Genomic DNA, 18,328 nt, shown 5'->3' on the forward strand with positions numbered 1-18,328 from the left:
CAATGAGGGATTTTATCCTTAAATCATATAACTATTGTCTTTGGTAGCAGCATCACTAGGAGAGTGATAGGTAAATTGACATTACCCATGCCTTTAAATTAAATCATTAAAAGACATAGCAAATGGGGTTGGGGATTTAGCTCAGTGGTAGAGCACTTGCCTAGCAAGCGCAAAGCCCTGGGTTCGGTCCCCAACTCCAAAAAAAAGAAAAAAAAAACCAACCAAACAAACAAACAAAAACATAGCAAATACATATATAAAGCCAGGCACAGGTCTGTAATTCCAAGGATTTAGGAGAGAGACAGAAAACCAGAGGTCAGTCTCAGATACACAGTAAACTTGTGGCCTGCTTGGCCTATATGACATCCTATCTCAGAAAAGAAAGAGGAAGGGAGGGAAGGAGGGCAGATAGATACATGGCTAGACAGATAGGTCTTTTACTATTATTAACAAGTAATAACTAAATATCACCCCTAACATTTACTGAGTACTTATAAGTGACTTAAAATAAATGTACAATATTCCACCCAAAAATCAAAGCAAATGTCAGGAAGAATGAAATTTTTAATTTGCATACATTCTGCATATACTTCATTGGTACAAATAAGCATAAAAAGGACTGTCTAACTTAGAGACTGAGAAGGTGAGTGGTCTAGGCTTATTACATTAAAAAAAAACCAACAACAAAATTGATTGTCCTTATAAATGACCATTCCTAAGCCTTAATATCAAATAGCTGGTAACATAACCAACCACATGCCTTCTGGTCAAAGACCTGACCACCACCTAGAAAACTGGTTTGTTTCCTCACATTCTTCCCTCCATGAAGAGCAGGAGAGGAAAAAACAACTTTGATCAAGACCCTAGAGCCAACAGCTTTTAAGGAAAAGAAGCAGGGCAGAACAAGAGACCAAAACTACAACATAAGGATAGTGCTAAACAAAACCCAGACACAGGGAACCTTAAAGAAACAATGGGGGTTGGGGATTTAGCTCAGTGGGGGTTGAGGATTTAGCTCAGAGGAAGAGCGATTGCCTAGCAGGCACAAGGCCCTGGGTTTGGTCCCCAGCTCCGGGGGGTGGGGGTGGGGGGCGGGGTGGTGGTGGTGGATCTACCTCCTTCCCATTCTGTGTGCTGTGTGTGCATCCTGGCACATGTATCAATGTGCGAGTATGTCTTCAAGCACATACACGAGGTCAGAGAACAACTTACAGCTTCCTATCCTTCTACTATCACCTTCTACTATGTAATCCCAGAGATTACACTCAGTCTTAGCAGCCATCAGCACCATTTCCCTGACCCCTGTCTAATTTCTTGAACAAAAATTACTGAGATAGAGATGGTCCAGCCACAATATGGACCCTAATTCAGAGAGACACCAAGATATCTAAGTTGTAAATCTAAACAATATGTATTTGATAAAACCAAGGAACTATATATAGTAGTTATACTGAAGTTGTGTTTAATAACCCTTATCTTTAAAGATATAAATTACTTTCTTTGTTTTGTTTAGACAGGCCCTCCCTACCATTCAGGTTAACCTAGAACTTACTAGCTAACTGAATCGGTCTCAAATTAACAGTGATCCTCCTGTTTCAGCCTTTCTAAGTGTTAGGATTACAGGCATGAGCCAACACACAGGCTTTATATTAAAATGTCATGGGTGAAATTACATGGTTCCAAGACCTGCTTCAAAATAATGGCATGTAAGCAAATGGAGAGAAGTAAGTTAAAACAAACAAAATCAATCAAGTAAAAGGCTATATAGCTCAGTTGGCACAGTGCTTACCCAGCATGCACAAAGTTCTGGGTTCCAGCCCCAGAACCATATAATAACCAAGCACAGTGTTACACTCCTATAATCCCAATATTATCAAGAGTTCAGGATTATCCTTCTCTACACAGTGAGACAAGCCAGCCTGGTATACAAGAGTCTCTGTCGGGGGGAAAGGGACTGATCTTAGAGGTTATACTTTAAGATGAGTTACAGTTTGTGGGAAATCACAGACTATTTTCTAAGCATATATTTAAAACATTCCACAATAAAATACTAAAGTTTATAATAATTCTATTGTAGTTCCAATACAAATAACAGAGGGACAGCATACAGAAGAAATTTTGATAATATTAGAGAATTCAGGCAAGAGGAACACATGAGCAGAGGCGATGGTAGCAGTGTAATGGAACACACAATAAATCAGGACTACTTCCGTAGGCTAATGGTCAGAAGCCACAGGCTAGCCAGGCAACATTTCCTTACCTCTTCCTTTGTAAGCTAAAAGATCCACATCCCTGTATATGCAGGAGGACTATAAGCCACTCAAATTAAAAACTAGTGAGATAGACATTATTTTAGAATGAGCCTGTTTTGGGCTGGAGAGATGGCTCAGCGGTTAAGGGCACCGACTGCTCTTCCAGAGGTCCTGAGTTCAATTCCCAGCAACCACATGGTGGCTCACAACCATCTGTAAAGAGACCCGATGCCCTCTTCTGGTGTATCTGAAGACAGCTACAGTGTACTTATATATAATAAATGAATAAATCTTTAAAAAAAAAAAAAAAAGAATGAGCCTGTTTTACCTGGCCCTTTCAATCACTTCAGTCTAGTTCTCCTATTTTCAGTAGACTCTTTCCTTCTTCAGGACTGTCTACTAATGGTGCTTCTCGAAGGTATAATGTTAATATGATTCAGTATTTCTTAAACTTAAGATCTAAAGGTAGATCTGGGGTGAGGGAGTTGCAAGAACGAAATGAAGGGCTGGGGATTTAACTCCGGTGGAATTCTTGCCTATTACTCGTGAAGCCTTAGAGCTTGAGCTAGACTCACAGTACCATACAAACCAGTTTACACCTGGAATTCTAGCACTGGGGAAGTGAAAAGTAAGTTTAAGGTCCAACCTTGATACAAGAGACCCTACCTCATAAAAATATGAGGATATAACGAAGAACTTAATATCCAGAGGTTTTGGAAGAACACAAGACTGTATTTTCAAGCATATTTTTGAAACATTAATCCAGCACACAGAAAATAAATATTAACTAAAAACTTGTAAGTTTCAATCTCATTTACTTTCTAAGTTTCCTTTCATTTGCCACTTGAAGCATTTTATCACCTCCCTAACAAGCTCCCTAAGGTAAAGTCTTGGTTACATATATAATTATATATCCAGAGTAGCCCAAAGCAGCACATATTTACTAAATTAAGAACTGTGGAGGAAAAGAAAATCGATAAAATTCAAGACATTGGGAAGGACTCAATGGCTAAATACAAATATAATTACATTAATGGAACAGGTTTAGTGTGGTTATAGGGAGAATAGGATACACAACCAGCTGAAGAGATGAACAGTTGAATTTGATATAGAAAAGTTAAAGAGGAAATTTACAAATAAGTGTGGAAGTTTCCGTAGTGTAGTGGTTATCACGTTCGCCTCACAAATAAGTGTGGAAGCTAAAAGCATGGTCCTGGGTTTAAATCCCAGCTCTGCTTTCTGCTGTCTCTAAATACATATTTGAGCACATTACTTAAACTCTGTGTGGGCCTCAGTATTTTAGAAAGTTTAAATTCCACTAACCTCACAAACCTGCATTAGATAACAAATGTAAATCTGGGTACTACTAAGATGGTAATAGGAACTTAATTGGATTATGGCACTGGAGGTGGCTCATATAGGCATCTATCAAGTACAATGCCTGCTGACCTAAATTCAGAACCTAGGTTCACATGGTCCTCTAACCTCCAAACATATGCTGTGCCCATGCACATGCCCACATGCACATCAGCACACAGAAAATAACCAAGATGTAATAAAATTTTTATTTTTGCTTTTAGTAAAATACAGTGAAAGCACAAAACAATTAGAACCTCAGACTACAACAACAACAAAAAAAGAATATATTACAAGAAGTGGTCAGCAATGGAGATGCCCTAGACTATTCCTTTTACTAAAAAAGGTAAGGCACGAAGATTGCCATTAGTTGAGGCTATCCTAAGCTACACAGTTGAGCACCACACCAACCAGGAATGCATAGTTAAGATCTGTCTCAAAAAAAAAAAAAAAAAAGGAGATGAAACAGAGAAAATGAAATAAGGAATGAATGGAAGCCAAAGAAAGAGTCCATTGTTTGAGACAGTCTCACTATAAACCTCTGGTTGGCCTAGAACTCAAGAGAGGTCCACCTGATTTTGCCTCCCCAGTTCTGGGATCAAAGCCCTAAAAGGAAAGGATTGGGGGAAGAAATAGTTAACAGCAGAAAGTGTAGTTTAAGCCCAATACAATGTATAAAGTCACAAGACTTGGAAATTTGAAGGTCAATCACGAAGGGGGAGGGGTGGGACTTGTGTATGTGATATTTATAAGGGACAAGACCACAGACAGATGATAACAGGTTAAGTGCCAGAGAATTTTTTTTTTAATTGTACTAATAGAGATGGCTGAGGGGTAAAGAAGCTTGCCAAAGCCTGACAGCCTGAGCTATGTCCTCAGGACTCTGACAGTGAGAAGTGAAAGCTGACTCCCACAAGTTGTCCTCTGACCTCCATCTGTGTGTGTGCTATGGGAGGTCACAAACCAATCTCCAACACAGCCAAAAAGTGTGAGTTCCCATCTTAGTCCCCGATACCTAGAAGGCTGAAGCAGAGAATCACTTAAACCCAGGAGTTAAGGTCTAGCCTAGGCGACATTACAAGATAGTCTCAAAAAAAAAAAAAAAAGTGTATATGTAGTGCATTCAGAACTACATATAAGAAATAGAAGTCTTGTTTTTAAGAAAGTTAACAGAAATAATTTTAATCTTACAGCTTAAATACAACACATACACTTTTTACACATACATTCAACACTAAACTTTTTTTCTTCCATCTTTTTTCTTTTTTTTTTTTTTTTCTCTCAGAGCTGGGGACCGAACCCAGGGCCTTATGCTTGCTAGGTAAGCGCTCTACCACTGAGCTAAATCCCCAACCCATTTCAAATGTTATTACCTTTCCCAGTTTCCAGGACAACATCCCCCTAACCCTTGCCCCTCCCATTCTATATGGCTATTCTCCTCCCCATCCACCCCCTAACACTAAACTTTTAAGTATGTACTCACAGCAGTTTTAATTAAAGACTAACAGCATTCAAGGCCAGTGTGAGCCTACCAAGGTCCAGGCAGCTTTTTCTAAACAGTCCTGCTCCCCCCAACACATGCACACACAGAGTGACAGCACTTAAAGAACATTCAATATTCTAGAAACAAATCTGAAATGCTATTAATTAACCCAAAAAAATGTTTTAAAAATATACAGCATACACAAGTGCATATAAACAATTCAATCATGAACATTTTATTCCAAAAGTATCAGTATAAAATAATGAAAACATCTCTGAATAAAATAGAAGCAGAGAACATCATATAACATTCTTTAAACCAAGTAACAGGCTGGAGAAATGGCCCATCTTCCAGAGTACCTGGGTCCCATCCCCAGCACCCACAGCAAGGAGGCTCACAACACCTTCAACTCCAGCTCCAGAGGAACCCAACATCTCTGGTCTTTGAGCACCCGAACTCATGTGCACATGCATATACACACACATAATTACAATGAAATTTTTTAAAAGAAAAAAAGGAAAGTAAACAAAGACTATCAATCTGAAAGAAACCAAGCTACAGAATCCTTAAAAATCCTTTTCTGTTACTGTTAAGCTCATGAAGAATGAAAAGGAAATGGAAGAAAACCAATTATTTCAATAATGTAAAACTTGTTAATTTGGACACAAGATGCTTTCTTAGCTAGCTAATCTCAGTGACAAATTCAATTGCTAATTTGAAAATCAAACCAACAGTACAAGGATCAAAAACTACATAAGTATCTGGTGGTTTATCAATTCAGCAAAAGCCTCAATGCAATTTTTTAATAGTTTAACCTCACTCTACCCACATGGAAAAGTCGGTATCACAACATACTAGAAAGTTATATGCCCACAAAACTCTAAATCCAAGAATATTAAAGTAGACTCTACAAATTTAAAAGAGACCACAGGCAATTTTGACATAAGATGTTGAAAGTTGTAATCTCTAAAGCACAAATGTATTTTTTAAGCACTACCAAAGACTACCAAATCAACTAAAGGTGTCAGATAAAGAAGGTAGTATTTTGTTGCTTTAAAATTTAACTTCACCCACTTTGTGGACTTTTTTTCCACTTTGTGGAGTTAAATAAAAGTTTACTGGTTTGCCAGGTGAGGTGGTGCAAGCTTTTACAATTCCAACACTTAAAGAAGTAGCATGTGGACCTCTAAGCCTGTTTTACACAGTGAGTTCCAGATGGCCCAAGAACAGGAGACCATCTCTCAAAACCACAACACTAGTTGGTGAGGGCACATGCCTTTGATCCCAGCACTCAGGAGGCAGAGGTAGCTGGATCTCTTGAGTTCGAGGCCAGCCTGGTTTACAGACTTACTTCCAGAACAGCCAAAGGTACACAGAGAAACCCAGTTTCAAAAAACAAAACAACAATAACAAAAGCCCATAACCAAAAAGGTTTACTGGTTCAATCAATTGTTTTGCAATGCTTTTGGCAGCGAAAGACCGTTATTTTTAATTTTCTTTTACTTTTTTGTTTGTTTAAGATGGACTCTATGTAGCCGTGACTGTCCTTGAACTCTCTATATAAACCAGGCTAGCCTGAACTCACGGATATCAAACCTCATCTCCCAGACCCATGGGATTAAAGATTTGTGTCACTACACCTGGGTATTTTTAAGTTTTGAATAAAATTGTTTATATTGTTTGTAAACAATCAGAGTCAGAAATAAATTAATCTATGCAATTAAAAGGTTTACTATTCGAAACCAAACTGAAGATTAACATTTATTTGAGGATACCTTTTCTACATTTAATAATCAAGCTGTTGTTTCAACATTACTTTTTCCTAAATTCACCAAAGGAGTTCTTTGTGTGTATAATAACGAATGATATTTCTTATGTCGAAATTTACGTCTGAAAAACAGGTGCAACATTTAGATGCATACTTTTTTTCTTCTAAGCTTAAATTATACCCTGGAAAGGAAATTAAAACTAAATGGAACTAACTATCCTACAGCTTGAATAATCCTTTCAAACAGATGGAGCAATTTAAAAAATTCAAGGCATGAACCCGCAATTGCCACCTTCCAAAAGTTAGGATAACTCAAGTCTGTCAGAGGATCACATTAAGTGGACATTTAGCTCCCTTTTAGCGTATACCAAAGTAAGTACGTTCTACTCCAAATTAAAGCTAATTCTTTCCGCAGACATTTCATAAATACAGTACAGATAAGCCCAGTTTTGCTTTCTATCAGTAAAAGCATGAATATAGAAGGGACGTCTAGTGAAGCCAACTCAAAAGAGAAATATTCAGTTAAAGTTAATGAATCATTAAAAGCGCTAAAGGAAATCCAAGTGGCATCCTGGGTTCTTAAAAGAGTAGAGGAGGGGAAGGCAAACTTCGCTTGTCGGCCGCAAGCCATTGTGCGCGGCCTTAGCCCGAAGCGGCGTGGCTGTCAAGGGGCAAGTGCGTACCGAGGCGCGGGGGAGGGGGCTGGACGCCACATCGGAAGAGGGTGCGGGAGCCAGGAGACAAGACACTCATCCCAGGCCCTCTCCGCGAGTTCTCACCCTCAAGAGGGCTAACAAGCGCAAACTCAGTGCCCAGCGGGCTTACGCCAGACTCTCGCTCAGAGGCGCTGGGCCCAAACCCGGAGGCCCAATAGGTGCCTCGGGAGGAGCTCTACGGACGCCATGCTAAAAGCCAAAATGGCTGCCCCAAGGATGCCCGCAGCGCGCAGCCCGTGAGGAGGGAGCCGGCCGCTGCGGGAGCAGGGGTGGGGGGGCCCGGAGCGCCGTCACCGCTCGCCAGCCGGAGCCGCTCAGGTAGGTCCCCTCCGCCCCTTAGGGCACGAACCTTAGCCCCGGCCCCACCCCCCGGCCCGTACCCGGGTCACAGCCCTCAGTCGACTCGGGTGAGGTACCTGCAGTTCGGCCCGTTCCACCTCCCAGTGCGCCCGCTCCATCTCGAACCGAGCCCACTCGTGCTGGATGTAGTGCAGTATTCCAGGAATAGTGTACTGTTGCGGCCGGGACAGCTCGGGGCCTGCCGGGGGCCCCGCCGTCTCGGCGGCCGGAGGACCCCCACCGCCCGGCGCTCCGTTCGCTCCCGGCGGAAGGCTCAGGTTCCCCCCGGGTCCCTGCTGCGGTCGGGGAGGGACCGCCATCCCCTGGCCGCCGCCGCCTCCGGCCAGCTCGTCCATTGTGTGTGGGGCCCCGGTTGGGGCGCAGAGCGAGACACCGACAGCTGCGGAGAGGGCCGGGACGGTGGCCCCGCGCTGACGGCAGGGCGGGGGTCCGGCCGGGAGAGGGCCGGGGAGGGGGTCGCTGCGGTGTGCTTGCCGCGGATCAGAGCAGGGAGCTGCCGGCCGCCGCCATTACAGTCCCTCCTCCATCTGCCCGTCTCACTCACTCACTTTGGGGAAAGGGGGGCCGCGACAGGAGGGGGGTAGGGACGGATGAGGAGGGACGTAGGGCCGCCGCTCGCGCACAGCATGCTGGGTAGCGAACGCCGCGGCAGCTGCACTCCGGATAACCAAATAGAGTCCGGCCTCACCCTACGCAGGCGCACTAAGGATGAACTGCTCTTCGGGGCGGGGAAAGACTGGGTTCCGCCCCCACTCGGGGGCCGGGCCCCAGCTTTTCCACACCCGTGGAAACGGGATGCAGTGGTGACTTTGGGGAAGGCGTGGGCGTCGGGCTTCCGGGTCGTTTTCTTCACGCACACATCCTTAGGAGCAGCGTGGGTCTCGGCCAAGTGCCTCGGCTTCGGAGCTGGGTTCAAGCCGGCCTTCGTACCGCCCTGGAATTCCTGACGTTTCTCTGGAATTCTTTGCGTGTTTTGCTCAGTCCCAAAGCGTCGGGCCTCTTTCTCTGCCTGTCACTCACTTGACCTCTGGTTTCGTGGCACCAGTCAGTCTGCAAGATTCGGGAGACGTTTACTTTTGGCAAATAGCCCAGATTCTTGCGGACGTTCTCACTGGTTCCTGGGCTTCGTCGCGACCTGCTTCTTTGGTCCTACTTCGGTGCTCCTGGCCGCCAGTTCTAACTTGTCTTAAGTCTTTATTATTCTAAGATAGCCTGTGTTTGAGGGAGTTTGAGCTATTGCTTCATTTGTTTACTGGGAGAAGTAGTGATATCTTGAATCTTGAGAATAGCGGGTTAGATGGCAAACGGTAACTTTCAAAGAGACTGATGTTTAGAAGTGATTGAACGCAGATATTGTCATTAGTGGCAGAAATTTTGATCGAAACAAAATAAAAGTCTTGTGAATAGAACTTAAAATTAAATCAACACAACGATGTCTTCATCATTAAATGGTTTTAGGGTGAAATACGCACATAAAATGTCAGTTTTTAAGTACTGTAGTATGCATTTTTGTGTGCTTGGTTTCACAGGAATTATCCTCATAAACTCATAAGTTTTTAAAGTAGAAACCCTGTCTGGGAAAGTCAAAAAAGGAAAGAAAAAGAAAACTAATAACCATTTGGTAATACAATAAGATAAAAGCAATATTTAACAGCAATTGAAAAGAAATATACACAGTATTTACAGCTATACAGGAAATACATAAAGTTGGTTGTATTTTTAAACCTTTATTTTCACTATGAAAGCCTAAAAATTTTTCACTTTGGAGCACATAAATGACCACTCAGGATGTAACTTCAGAGACAAAAAGAAATAGATTTTATTTTGTCATGTCTGCTGTGTTGTTATATTTTGTGAAGAACTGGTTAGATCTATTACACTTATTCTTACTACCATATTTATATGGAAGTAAGACCATATGGAATGTGGTCTTTATTAATATGAAGAAATGGGGCTGGAGAGGTGGCTCAGTGGTTTAGAGCACTGACTCCTCTTATAGGGGTCCTGAGCTCAATTCCCAGCAACCACATGGTGGCTCACAACCATCTGTAATGGGATGCAGAGCCCTTTTCAGGTGTGTCTGAAGGGGGCAATGGTGTGCTCACATACATTAAATAAATAAATCTTTTTTTTTTAATAAGAAGAAAGAGTGTTGTTATCTAAATACTGTTTCCTCACTGACAATCGGCATACAGCTGGTTCAAGCATTCCCATTCCTTGAGGGAGAACACACAGGAAGCTCAGAGACACACACATCCTCAGGACCTTTTTACAAACACACAAGGAGGTTTTTTTAGGGGCCTGAAGCCCACTTGGATGGTGATTATATCAAAATAGCAAGATGCAGGCTGGAGAGATGGCTCAGCGGTTGAGAACACTGACAGCATCTTAAAAAAACAAAAGCAAGATGCACATTTATATCTTTCACTTCAGCTCAAGGTAAGGTTGCCGCCACCTACCCTGCAAAGAGAAAACTGTTGCTCTTCTGTTGTCTGTCTTAAGTGGAGATCTCTGAGTTTGAGGCCAGCGTGGTCTACAAAGCAAGTTCCAGAATAGCCAGAACTGTTAAACAAGGAAACCCTGTGTCAACAAACGAACAGAAAATATAGTAGGGGGAGGGGATGGGATATGGGCGGGGGGTAACATTTGAAATGTAAATAAAAAATATCCAATAAAAAAATACAGTTTTCTCCCCTGTTGAGATGATGTTTTACACTGTTAACATGTTTCCTGCCCACTACTCCTGAGAATACTGAAGTGAGTCTCTAGAACTCTTAGATAATGAGTTCTCCAAGCTATACTATCACAGATGAGCTTACCTAACTGGAATTCCCTCTCTGATCGATGGCTGAGTCACTTCCTCTCTTCAGTCCTGCCCTCTCACCAGTCACTCATTCCTGCTCCCTTCCCAGGTTCTCCTCCGTTCACAGTGGTTTGGAGCAGGTGGAGGGTAAAATGATATGCTGCCCTTGAGTGTGAGATTCCCGTTTCTGTTACCCAAGTGCTGGGGCTCCAAATGCTCAGCTTGCTTAGTTCATGATGATCTTCAAGAAAGTCTATTTAAGCCATGTATGGCGGCTCCATACTTTCTGCACTGGTGTGTGTGAGGCAGAACTATTGTTGGGAGTCTGAACCCTGAGCTACATGACGAATTCCAGGCTAGCCTAAAGTACACAGTGAGACCTTGTTTTGTTGTTGTTTGTTTTGTTTTTAAAAAGAATGCCTATATTTTTGATCACCTTAGTTTTTAGGGCCTTGTTTTCTTTCCTCCAAGTAATATTTGAGCCAATACACTTACTCAGGTTTGCCCAGCTGGACCTTCATATTTAATTTACATGTATTATGAAGCCAAAGTATATCAGGGAATTCCAAGCTTTTAAGTAAGTTGGGAATACATAATACTCAAATACCTTCTTTCAGTTATTACATATGTGACTATGAAGAGTTTGTACTCTGCCTTTGAGAACCAAGTAGTGACTTGTGATTATGTAAGCACCTGGTTCTGGTGACCACACACCTGTCATCTTTCCACTGAAGAACTCAAGCAGGTTCATAAATACTATTTTAGTTGTTGTTTTTCCTCCTCATAAAAAAATATGACAAGAATTCCTGTTTTTGTGGCTGGGAGAACAAGTCACAACACAGTTCTTGATGACTTTAGCAAGTCCTGTTGTATAATAGGAAGAGGTCCCCACCCCCTCATATCAGTGATTGTGCATTTGGAAACAAGGAAATAAAACCTCCCTTGACAATTTGCCTACTGTCCTATGACCATACTCAGTATTCATCATTAGCATGTTTGAAATTATAGTAATTTCAGTTGATTCAGTTACTCTGGGAAATAGCAGTTACTCTCACTTATAAAGTAAGAGAGTAAACAAATATTATAGCCTACAGACGGTTTGATAAGAACTGACATGAGTTCATCCAAAGGAGCATACCAGGTATTACATAGCTACAACCAAAAGGAGAAGGCAGCTCTAACCAGCCTGCCAAATGAGATCAGATACTGATTCATTACAGAAACTGCTTGTGGCTGCATTACTTTTTAGTTTGCTTTTTACTGCTGAGAATAAACACCATGACCAAGGCAACTCTTATTTAAAAAAACTTAATGGAGCTGGCTTATGGGTTCAAAGGTTCAGTCCATTATCATCAAGGCAGGAGCATGGTGCAAAAGGAGGTGAGAGTTCTACATCTTCATTCAAAGACAAACAGGAGAAACTAGCTTCCCGTCAGCTAGAAAGAAGGTCTTAAAGGCCATGCCCACAGTGACACACTTACTCCAAGGTTACACCTCCAAATAATGCTACTCCCTGGACCTAACATATTCAAATCACTACACTATGAAAATTACAAATATATACTTTATGTATTATGGAAGCCAAGGTATACTGAGGAATTCTGGGCTTTTAAATAGGTTGGGGGGGCTGGAGAGATGGCTCAGTGGTTAATAGCACTGACTGTTCTTCCAGAGGTCCTGAGTTCAATTCCCAGCAACCACATGGTGGCTCACAACCATCTGTAATAAAGTCTTTTTTAAAAAAAGTTTAAATAAGTTGGGAGTATATAATACTCAAATACCTTCTTATACATTTGCAGGGTACTTGAATCAGGCAAATAAAAATATTGTGTGTAAAAAAAGAAAATGGACACCAAACCTTTAAGAAACCCATGATACTATATAAAATTCTAGTCCAAATTCATTCTGCAATTGTCTCTTGAGTATCATGAGTTAGAAAAAAAGTAGGCTGTGGTAATATTGTATAATAGCTATCTTACATAGATGTTAAAATTGAAGAGAGAGAGAAAAAAAAAACTCCTGGAGTCAAGTCCCTCCTGAACATTGACTAGGAATGTACAATCAAGTCTCTAAACATGAGAGCAGAATGGTTGGAAAATAGGAACAAATGGGAAACTGGCCAGACTCTCCAAGGTGATAATTTGACAAGCTTAAGACTTAATGTGGCTTGTCGGGCTAGAGAGGTGGCTCAATGGTTAAGAGCACTGGCTGCTCTTCCAGAGGTCCTGAGTTCAATTCCCAGTAACCATGGTGGCTCACAACCATCTGTAATGGGGTCTGATGCCCTCTTCTGGTGTCTGACAGCTATAGTGTACTTATATACAATAAATAAATAAATAAATAAATAAATAAATAAATAAATAAATAAATAGAATGTGGCTTGTCTCTCAATGGAGCATCAGGGTATTTTCAAAAGGATGGTGCCAGGCGAGGGGCCCTTGTGCTGATCGATCTGTGTAGGACAGTGCTCTCCCTTGGAGACTGTTGTGGTTTGGTTTGGTCTTGTCTTAGTCTTTCCTTTTTCTTTTATTAATGATCAAATCCAGACTGTCACATATGTAATGCACACCACTGAGGCCATACCTTCAGCCCTTCTTGATAATATATAACAGCATATTTAATCATCTTTAATTGTCTTTCTATTGACAGCTCAACCTAAAGTATATTACAGTTATCCCACAGAAAAAGAGAGCACTCTTTTTTCTTTTTTCTTTTCCAGGGCTAGAAATTGAACCCAGGACTTTGTGCATGCTAAGCTAGCACTGCTACTATGCTCCCATCCATTCTTTTTGACATGTATTTATTTGTGGGGAGGGCAGGTAGGGAAGTACACATGTGCATACACACACACACACACACACACACACACACACACATACATACATACATCACGGCACACATGTGGAGGTCAGAGGACAACTTAGTGGAGTCATTTCTTCTGCCATATGGGTACAGGGTTTGGGGTCAAATACAGGTCATCACCCACTGGGACATCTTGCTGGCCCTACTTTTTATTTTGACAGTGTGTGGCTAAGCTGTCCAGACTGGCTTCAAACTCTCTCTGTGGCCAGGACAGGGCTTGAGTTTGTGAGTCTCTTGGTTCAGCCTCCCCAGTAGCTGAGACTGGAAGAGACATTTAAAATAACTCTTATTGAACTTTGATTCTTTTCGTTGAGGGTAGCAATAAGAATATTTCGTTTTTGCAATACTGAAGATTGAATCCGTGTTTCTGAGCATGTTCAGTAGTTCAGTAGCAGTCTGCCATTGAACTAGACACTCAGCTCACGAGTGATCTTCTAGCTTATGTCAGAATGGACTGGCTTTGGATGGTTTGGGGAATGGGAGTTACTTCTGGGGATTGAACCCACTTGCATGTAAAGCACATACTTTATCACTGACTCTAAGGTACCCTACCCTGATAATGTGTTAATAGTTATCAAGATTTTGTTACTTTATTACATCTACTGTATTTTTCTTTCTGCATGGGGACTATTTTAAATCTCATACCACTGCACTAGTCCATAAAAATCTCCACATTTGCCAGCCCCTGGTCTCTTAGAGTGTCCTTGCTGTGTCTATACTACCCTTAACTTCCTCCCACATGCCAACTATACTCCTACATTCCGGATTTCTTCACTCAGACTTTTCACCTGGCCCTGCTTGAGTATGAATATTTTCTTGCCCTGTTCTTCTGACTCTCCTTGGTTTTTATAAGGGGATCCACTCCACTCCCCCTTACCTCACCTCTCCCTGTTCTTCTAGCTTTTAGTGAGGGGTGGAGAGATGACTTAGTATCACCAATGCTTAGTGCTTTTCCATGCGATCCAGTGTTTAGACCCCAGCACCTATGATGAGCAGCTCACACCCCCTGTAACTCCATCTTCAATGAATCTGATGCCTTCTTCTGGCCTCCGCAGGTGTGTATACATATACACAGATGCACAGATAAATAATAATGAAGATAGTAAACATAAATTGTTATTTACCTGTTGCTCTAAAGTATTATGTGATAGCCCTGTGGAAATACTTTTATTTAACCACTATTAAAGTACTTTTGATATTTTTACTATGCAAACATTGTAAGATACAGATGATTGTAAACTGAATATATAATCAATTTATGTGCTCTGCTGACAATTGAGAGGCTCTTAGTCTAGTAACTCTAATATCTATTTACATTTCAGCAGGAATTAGATAGCATTGCTACAATTTATTATGAAATACAAAGTAGCAATGAATGAGCTGGACAGTGGTAGCAAATGCCTTTGATCCCAGCACTCCAGAGGCAGAGGCAGGTAGATTTCTGAGTTGGAGGCCAACCTGGTCTGCAGAGCAAGTTCCAAGACAACCCAGGCTACACATAGAGAAGCCCTGTGCCTTAGTTAGGGTTTTATTGCTGTAAAGAAACACCATGACAAAGGCAACTTTTTTTTCAAGGCAACTCTTATAAACGAACACATTTAATTGGGGCTGGTTTACAGTTTCAGAGGTTTAGTCCATTATCATCATGGCAGGAAACATGGCAGCACAAAGAGAGACATAGAACTGGAAAAGCCAAGAGTTTTATATCTTAATCCAAAGGCAGCCAGGAGGAGGCATCTTTCTGTACAGGGCAGTGTTTGAACACAGGATCTCAGAGCCCATCCCCTTAGTGACACACTCCCTCCAACAAGGCCACACCTACTCCAACAAGGCCACACCTTCTAATGGTGCCACTTCCCATGGGCCAACCATATTCAAATCACCACACCCTGTCTCAAAAAATAAATAAACCAGAGAGAGAGAATGATATTCAATTCAGGTACATGGCTAAAATTTTCTTGGTCAGTTTTTACCTAGGAGATTGTAATTTTTAGAAGTAGAAAGGAAGTTGAGGATGATGACACACAACTTTAGTCCCAGCACTTGGGAGGCAGAGCCAGTTCCAGGACAGCCAAGGCTACATGGAAAAACACTGTCTCAAAAAACAGAGAGGGAGGGGGAGAGGGAGGGGGAGGGAGAGGAGGAGGAAGAGGAGGAGAAGAGGAAGGGGGGAGGAGGAGGAAGAGGAAGAGGAGGAGGAAGAGGAAGGGGGAGGAGGAGGAAGAGGAGGAGGAGAGGAAGAGGGGGAGGAAGAGGTAGGGGGAGGAAGAGGAAGAGGAGGAGAGGAAGAGGGGGAGGGGGAGGAGGAAGAGGAAGAAGAAGAAGAAGAAAGGTTAGCTCAGCTTTCTCAAGGAGGAAACCAAACAAGAATTTCAGCAATATGCTAATCACAAATATCTGGGGGTTAGTTTCATTTGTTTGTGACAGGGTTCTATACAGCCCAGTCTGAACTTCAGCTCATTGTGTAGCTGTGAAAGCCTTGGTGTTTCAGGTCCCACCTCCCCAGCACTAATAATACGGCTGTGTGCCGCCACATCTAGCCCTAATCACAGATGTCAAGCACACTGTAGAATGTAGCATGTCATGTCTCACATGGCTTCAGAGATGAACCTAACTATGATACTGAGGCAGTGAAGAAAAGACAGACAGACAGACACATGGGCAGAAAGACTGGGATCAGGTGACCTGGCCCCTCAGCTAGAGAAACCATGGCATCCCTGAAGTACAGTGTGTTTTGGGTTGAACAGAGAAGCAGCCTTATTGCCTACTGCTGGGCAAGGAGGCGGAGTCAAACAAGGGGGCGGGGCGTACGGTACAACTGGATAGAGGGGATAAGTTTAGCTAATCTCGGTAGAAGCAGTCTCTGCAGGGGAGCTGTTCAAGCAGTAAATATGAGGGTGGGAGAAAGCTTTGGTGGACATTTTCTGCACACTGTCAACATCTACACTTGGACAAAAGGAAGGAAGACTTCGGCATTCCTCTGTATGATTCACCCGCCCTGAAGGGGAAGGGCTTTGCTTTCCCGTTCCTCCATGAGTCTGAGGCTCTGGGGACATTGGCATGGCTGTGCCTGTGTCACAGCACACATTCACTCGGGACTTACACAACTCAGGGCTTCCTCCTCCCCCTACAGTAGCAGCTTAACTTTACTGATCTAATTTTCTTATTATATAATTGGGTCACTTCTTGGACATTTCAGGTTTCATACTGTTATTTTTTTTTAAAAAAGTGGAGAGACCCTGTCTCAAAAAAAAAAAATTCAAAGTAACTAAGTAAATAAATAATTTTAAAAAATGACTGGCATCGAGGTACACTCCTTTAATCCCAGCTCCTGGAAAAGGCAGAGGCAGGTGGATCTTTGTGAGTTTGAGATCAACCTGGTCTATATAGTGAGATTTTTTCTTATTATTGTTTTTATGGCGATGGGGAATGAACACAGAGTCTTACACATACTGGGTAAGCATGCTACAGCTGAGCACCATTCGCAGTCGCAGGAGATTTATACTAGTAAACAGAGTGAGGAAATGTGCAGCTATGGTCCTATTCATAGTCATCACTAAATGGCTATGACTTTTGTTCTTTTTTTCAAGGAAGGAGAGATAGTAAGGAACAGGGTCTCATGTGTCTCAGCATTGCCTCTAACATTAACTGTGTAGCAGCGACTGGCCTTGAACTCCTGACCCCCTTGCCTCTGTCTCCTGAGTGCTGAGAATATGGGTATGTACCACCATCTAGCTGAGTGACTACTCTTTAGACCTCAATCTGTGAGTCTCAACCCCTTTGGGACTTGAATTTCAGACATCCTGTATATCATATACAACCTACATTACAATTCACAACAGTAGCAAAATTACAGTTATGAAGTAGCAAGGAAGGTTATGGCTGGGGGTCACCTAAACATGAGGAACTGTATTAAAGGGCCGCAGCATTAAGACGGTTAAGAGCCACTGCTTTAGACCCAGAGATAACAAGTCCTGAAGGGAACAGAGAAATTGAAGCCAGACCAGCTGAAATTGGATCGTTCCTCCGTTATTTTATGGATAACTTTGCAAGCATATTTCCATATGTGTAAAAGGGAGTTGGGGGGGTCTGTAGCTCACAGGGCTTTTAAAAGGGATGGAAAAAGGTAGGTCAAGTGTTCAAAACACCACCTGGTGCCTAGTAAGCCCTGCATAAGCATGTACTGTTTCATTTCCTGAGTTAACTGTCAATTTATCCTATAATGCATTTATATTCATATGTATTCCATATTCTGTATTATAGTATGTCTCAGTTAAACTTCAGTCACTCCAATTCTTTTGGCCCACAATTTGAGGACACCCTGGCGGGAAAGGCCTGATGGCAGAAACTTAAGAACGCTGATCATGGGGGCTGGGGATTTAGCTCAGTGGTAGAGCGCTTACCTAGGAAGCGCAAGGCCCTGGGTTCGGTCCCCAGCTCCGGAAAAAAAGAACCAAAAAAAAAAAAAAAAAAAAAAAAAAAAAGAACGCTGATCATATTGTATCTGCAATCTGGAGGCAGAGACCAGAGAGTGCTGCTGCTGCTGCTGCTGCTTTCTCCTTTCTCCTTTGCAATCTGAGCAGGACCCCAGCCCAGGAAATGGTGCTGTCCATTAACCTAATCAGGATAATCCCTTTAGACTTCTTTCTTTGATGATTCTAGATCTTGTCAAGTTGACAGTATTAACCACCATATAATAGTTATAGCTTTGGCCATTGAGAGAGCTTC

At 42.2% G+C, this 18,328-nt stretch overlaps 2 protein-coding genes across 13 annotated transcripts in view; one reads left to right on the forward strand and one right to left on the reverse strand.

Annotated features, from left to right (window-relative positions):
• Strn3 (striatin 3) overlaps positions 1–8,486 on the reverse strand; it is an 84,373-nt gene extending 75,887 nt beyond the window's left edge. For 3 of the 4 annotated variants that reach the window (XM_087551973.1, XM_087551971.1, XM_087551972.1), the window contains exon 1: positions 7,992–8,464. In XM_087551973.1, the coding sequence (XP_087408099.1) occupies positions 7,992–8,270 (279 nt within the window). In that variant the 5' untranslated portion in view covers positions 8,271–8,464. 4 annotated transcript variants of the gene reach the window in all.
• Ap4s1 (adaptor related protein complex 4 subunit sigma 1) overlaps positions 7,539–18,328 on the forward strand; it is a 43,752-nt gene continuing 32,962 nt past the window's right edge. For 6 of the 9 annotated variants that reach the window (XR_015622050.1, XR_015622051.1, XR_015622049.1 and 3 more), the window contains exon 1: positions 7,767–7,893. The gene's annotated coding sequence lies outside the window, so the exon portion shown is untranslated. 9 annotated transcript variants of the gene reach the window in all.

The sequence above is a fragment of the Rattus norvegicus genome, chromosome 6 (assembly GCF_021556685.1).
Source record: "Rattus norvegicus strain SHRSP/BbbUtx chromosome 6, alternate assembly SHRSP_T2T, whole genome shotgun sequence".
Taxonomy (NCBI): domain Eukaryota; kingdom Metazoa; phylum Chordata; class Mammalia; order Rodentia; family Muridae; genus Rattus; species Rattus norvegicus.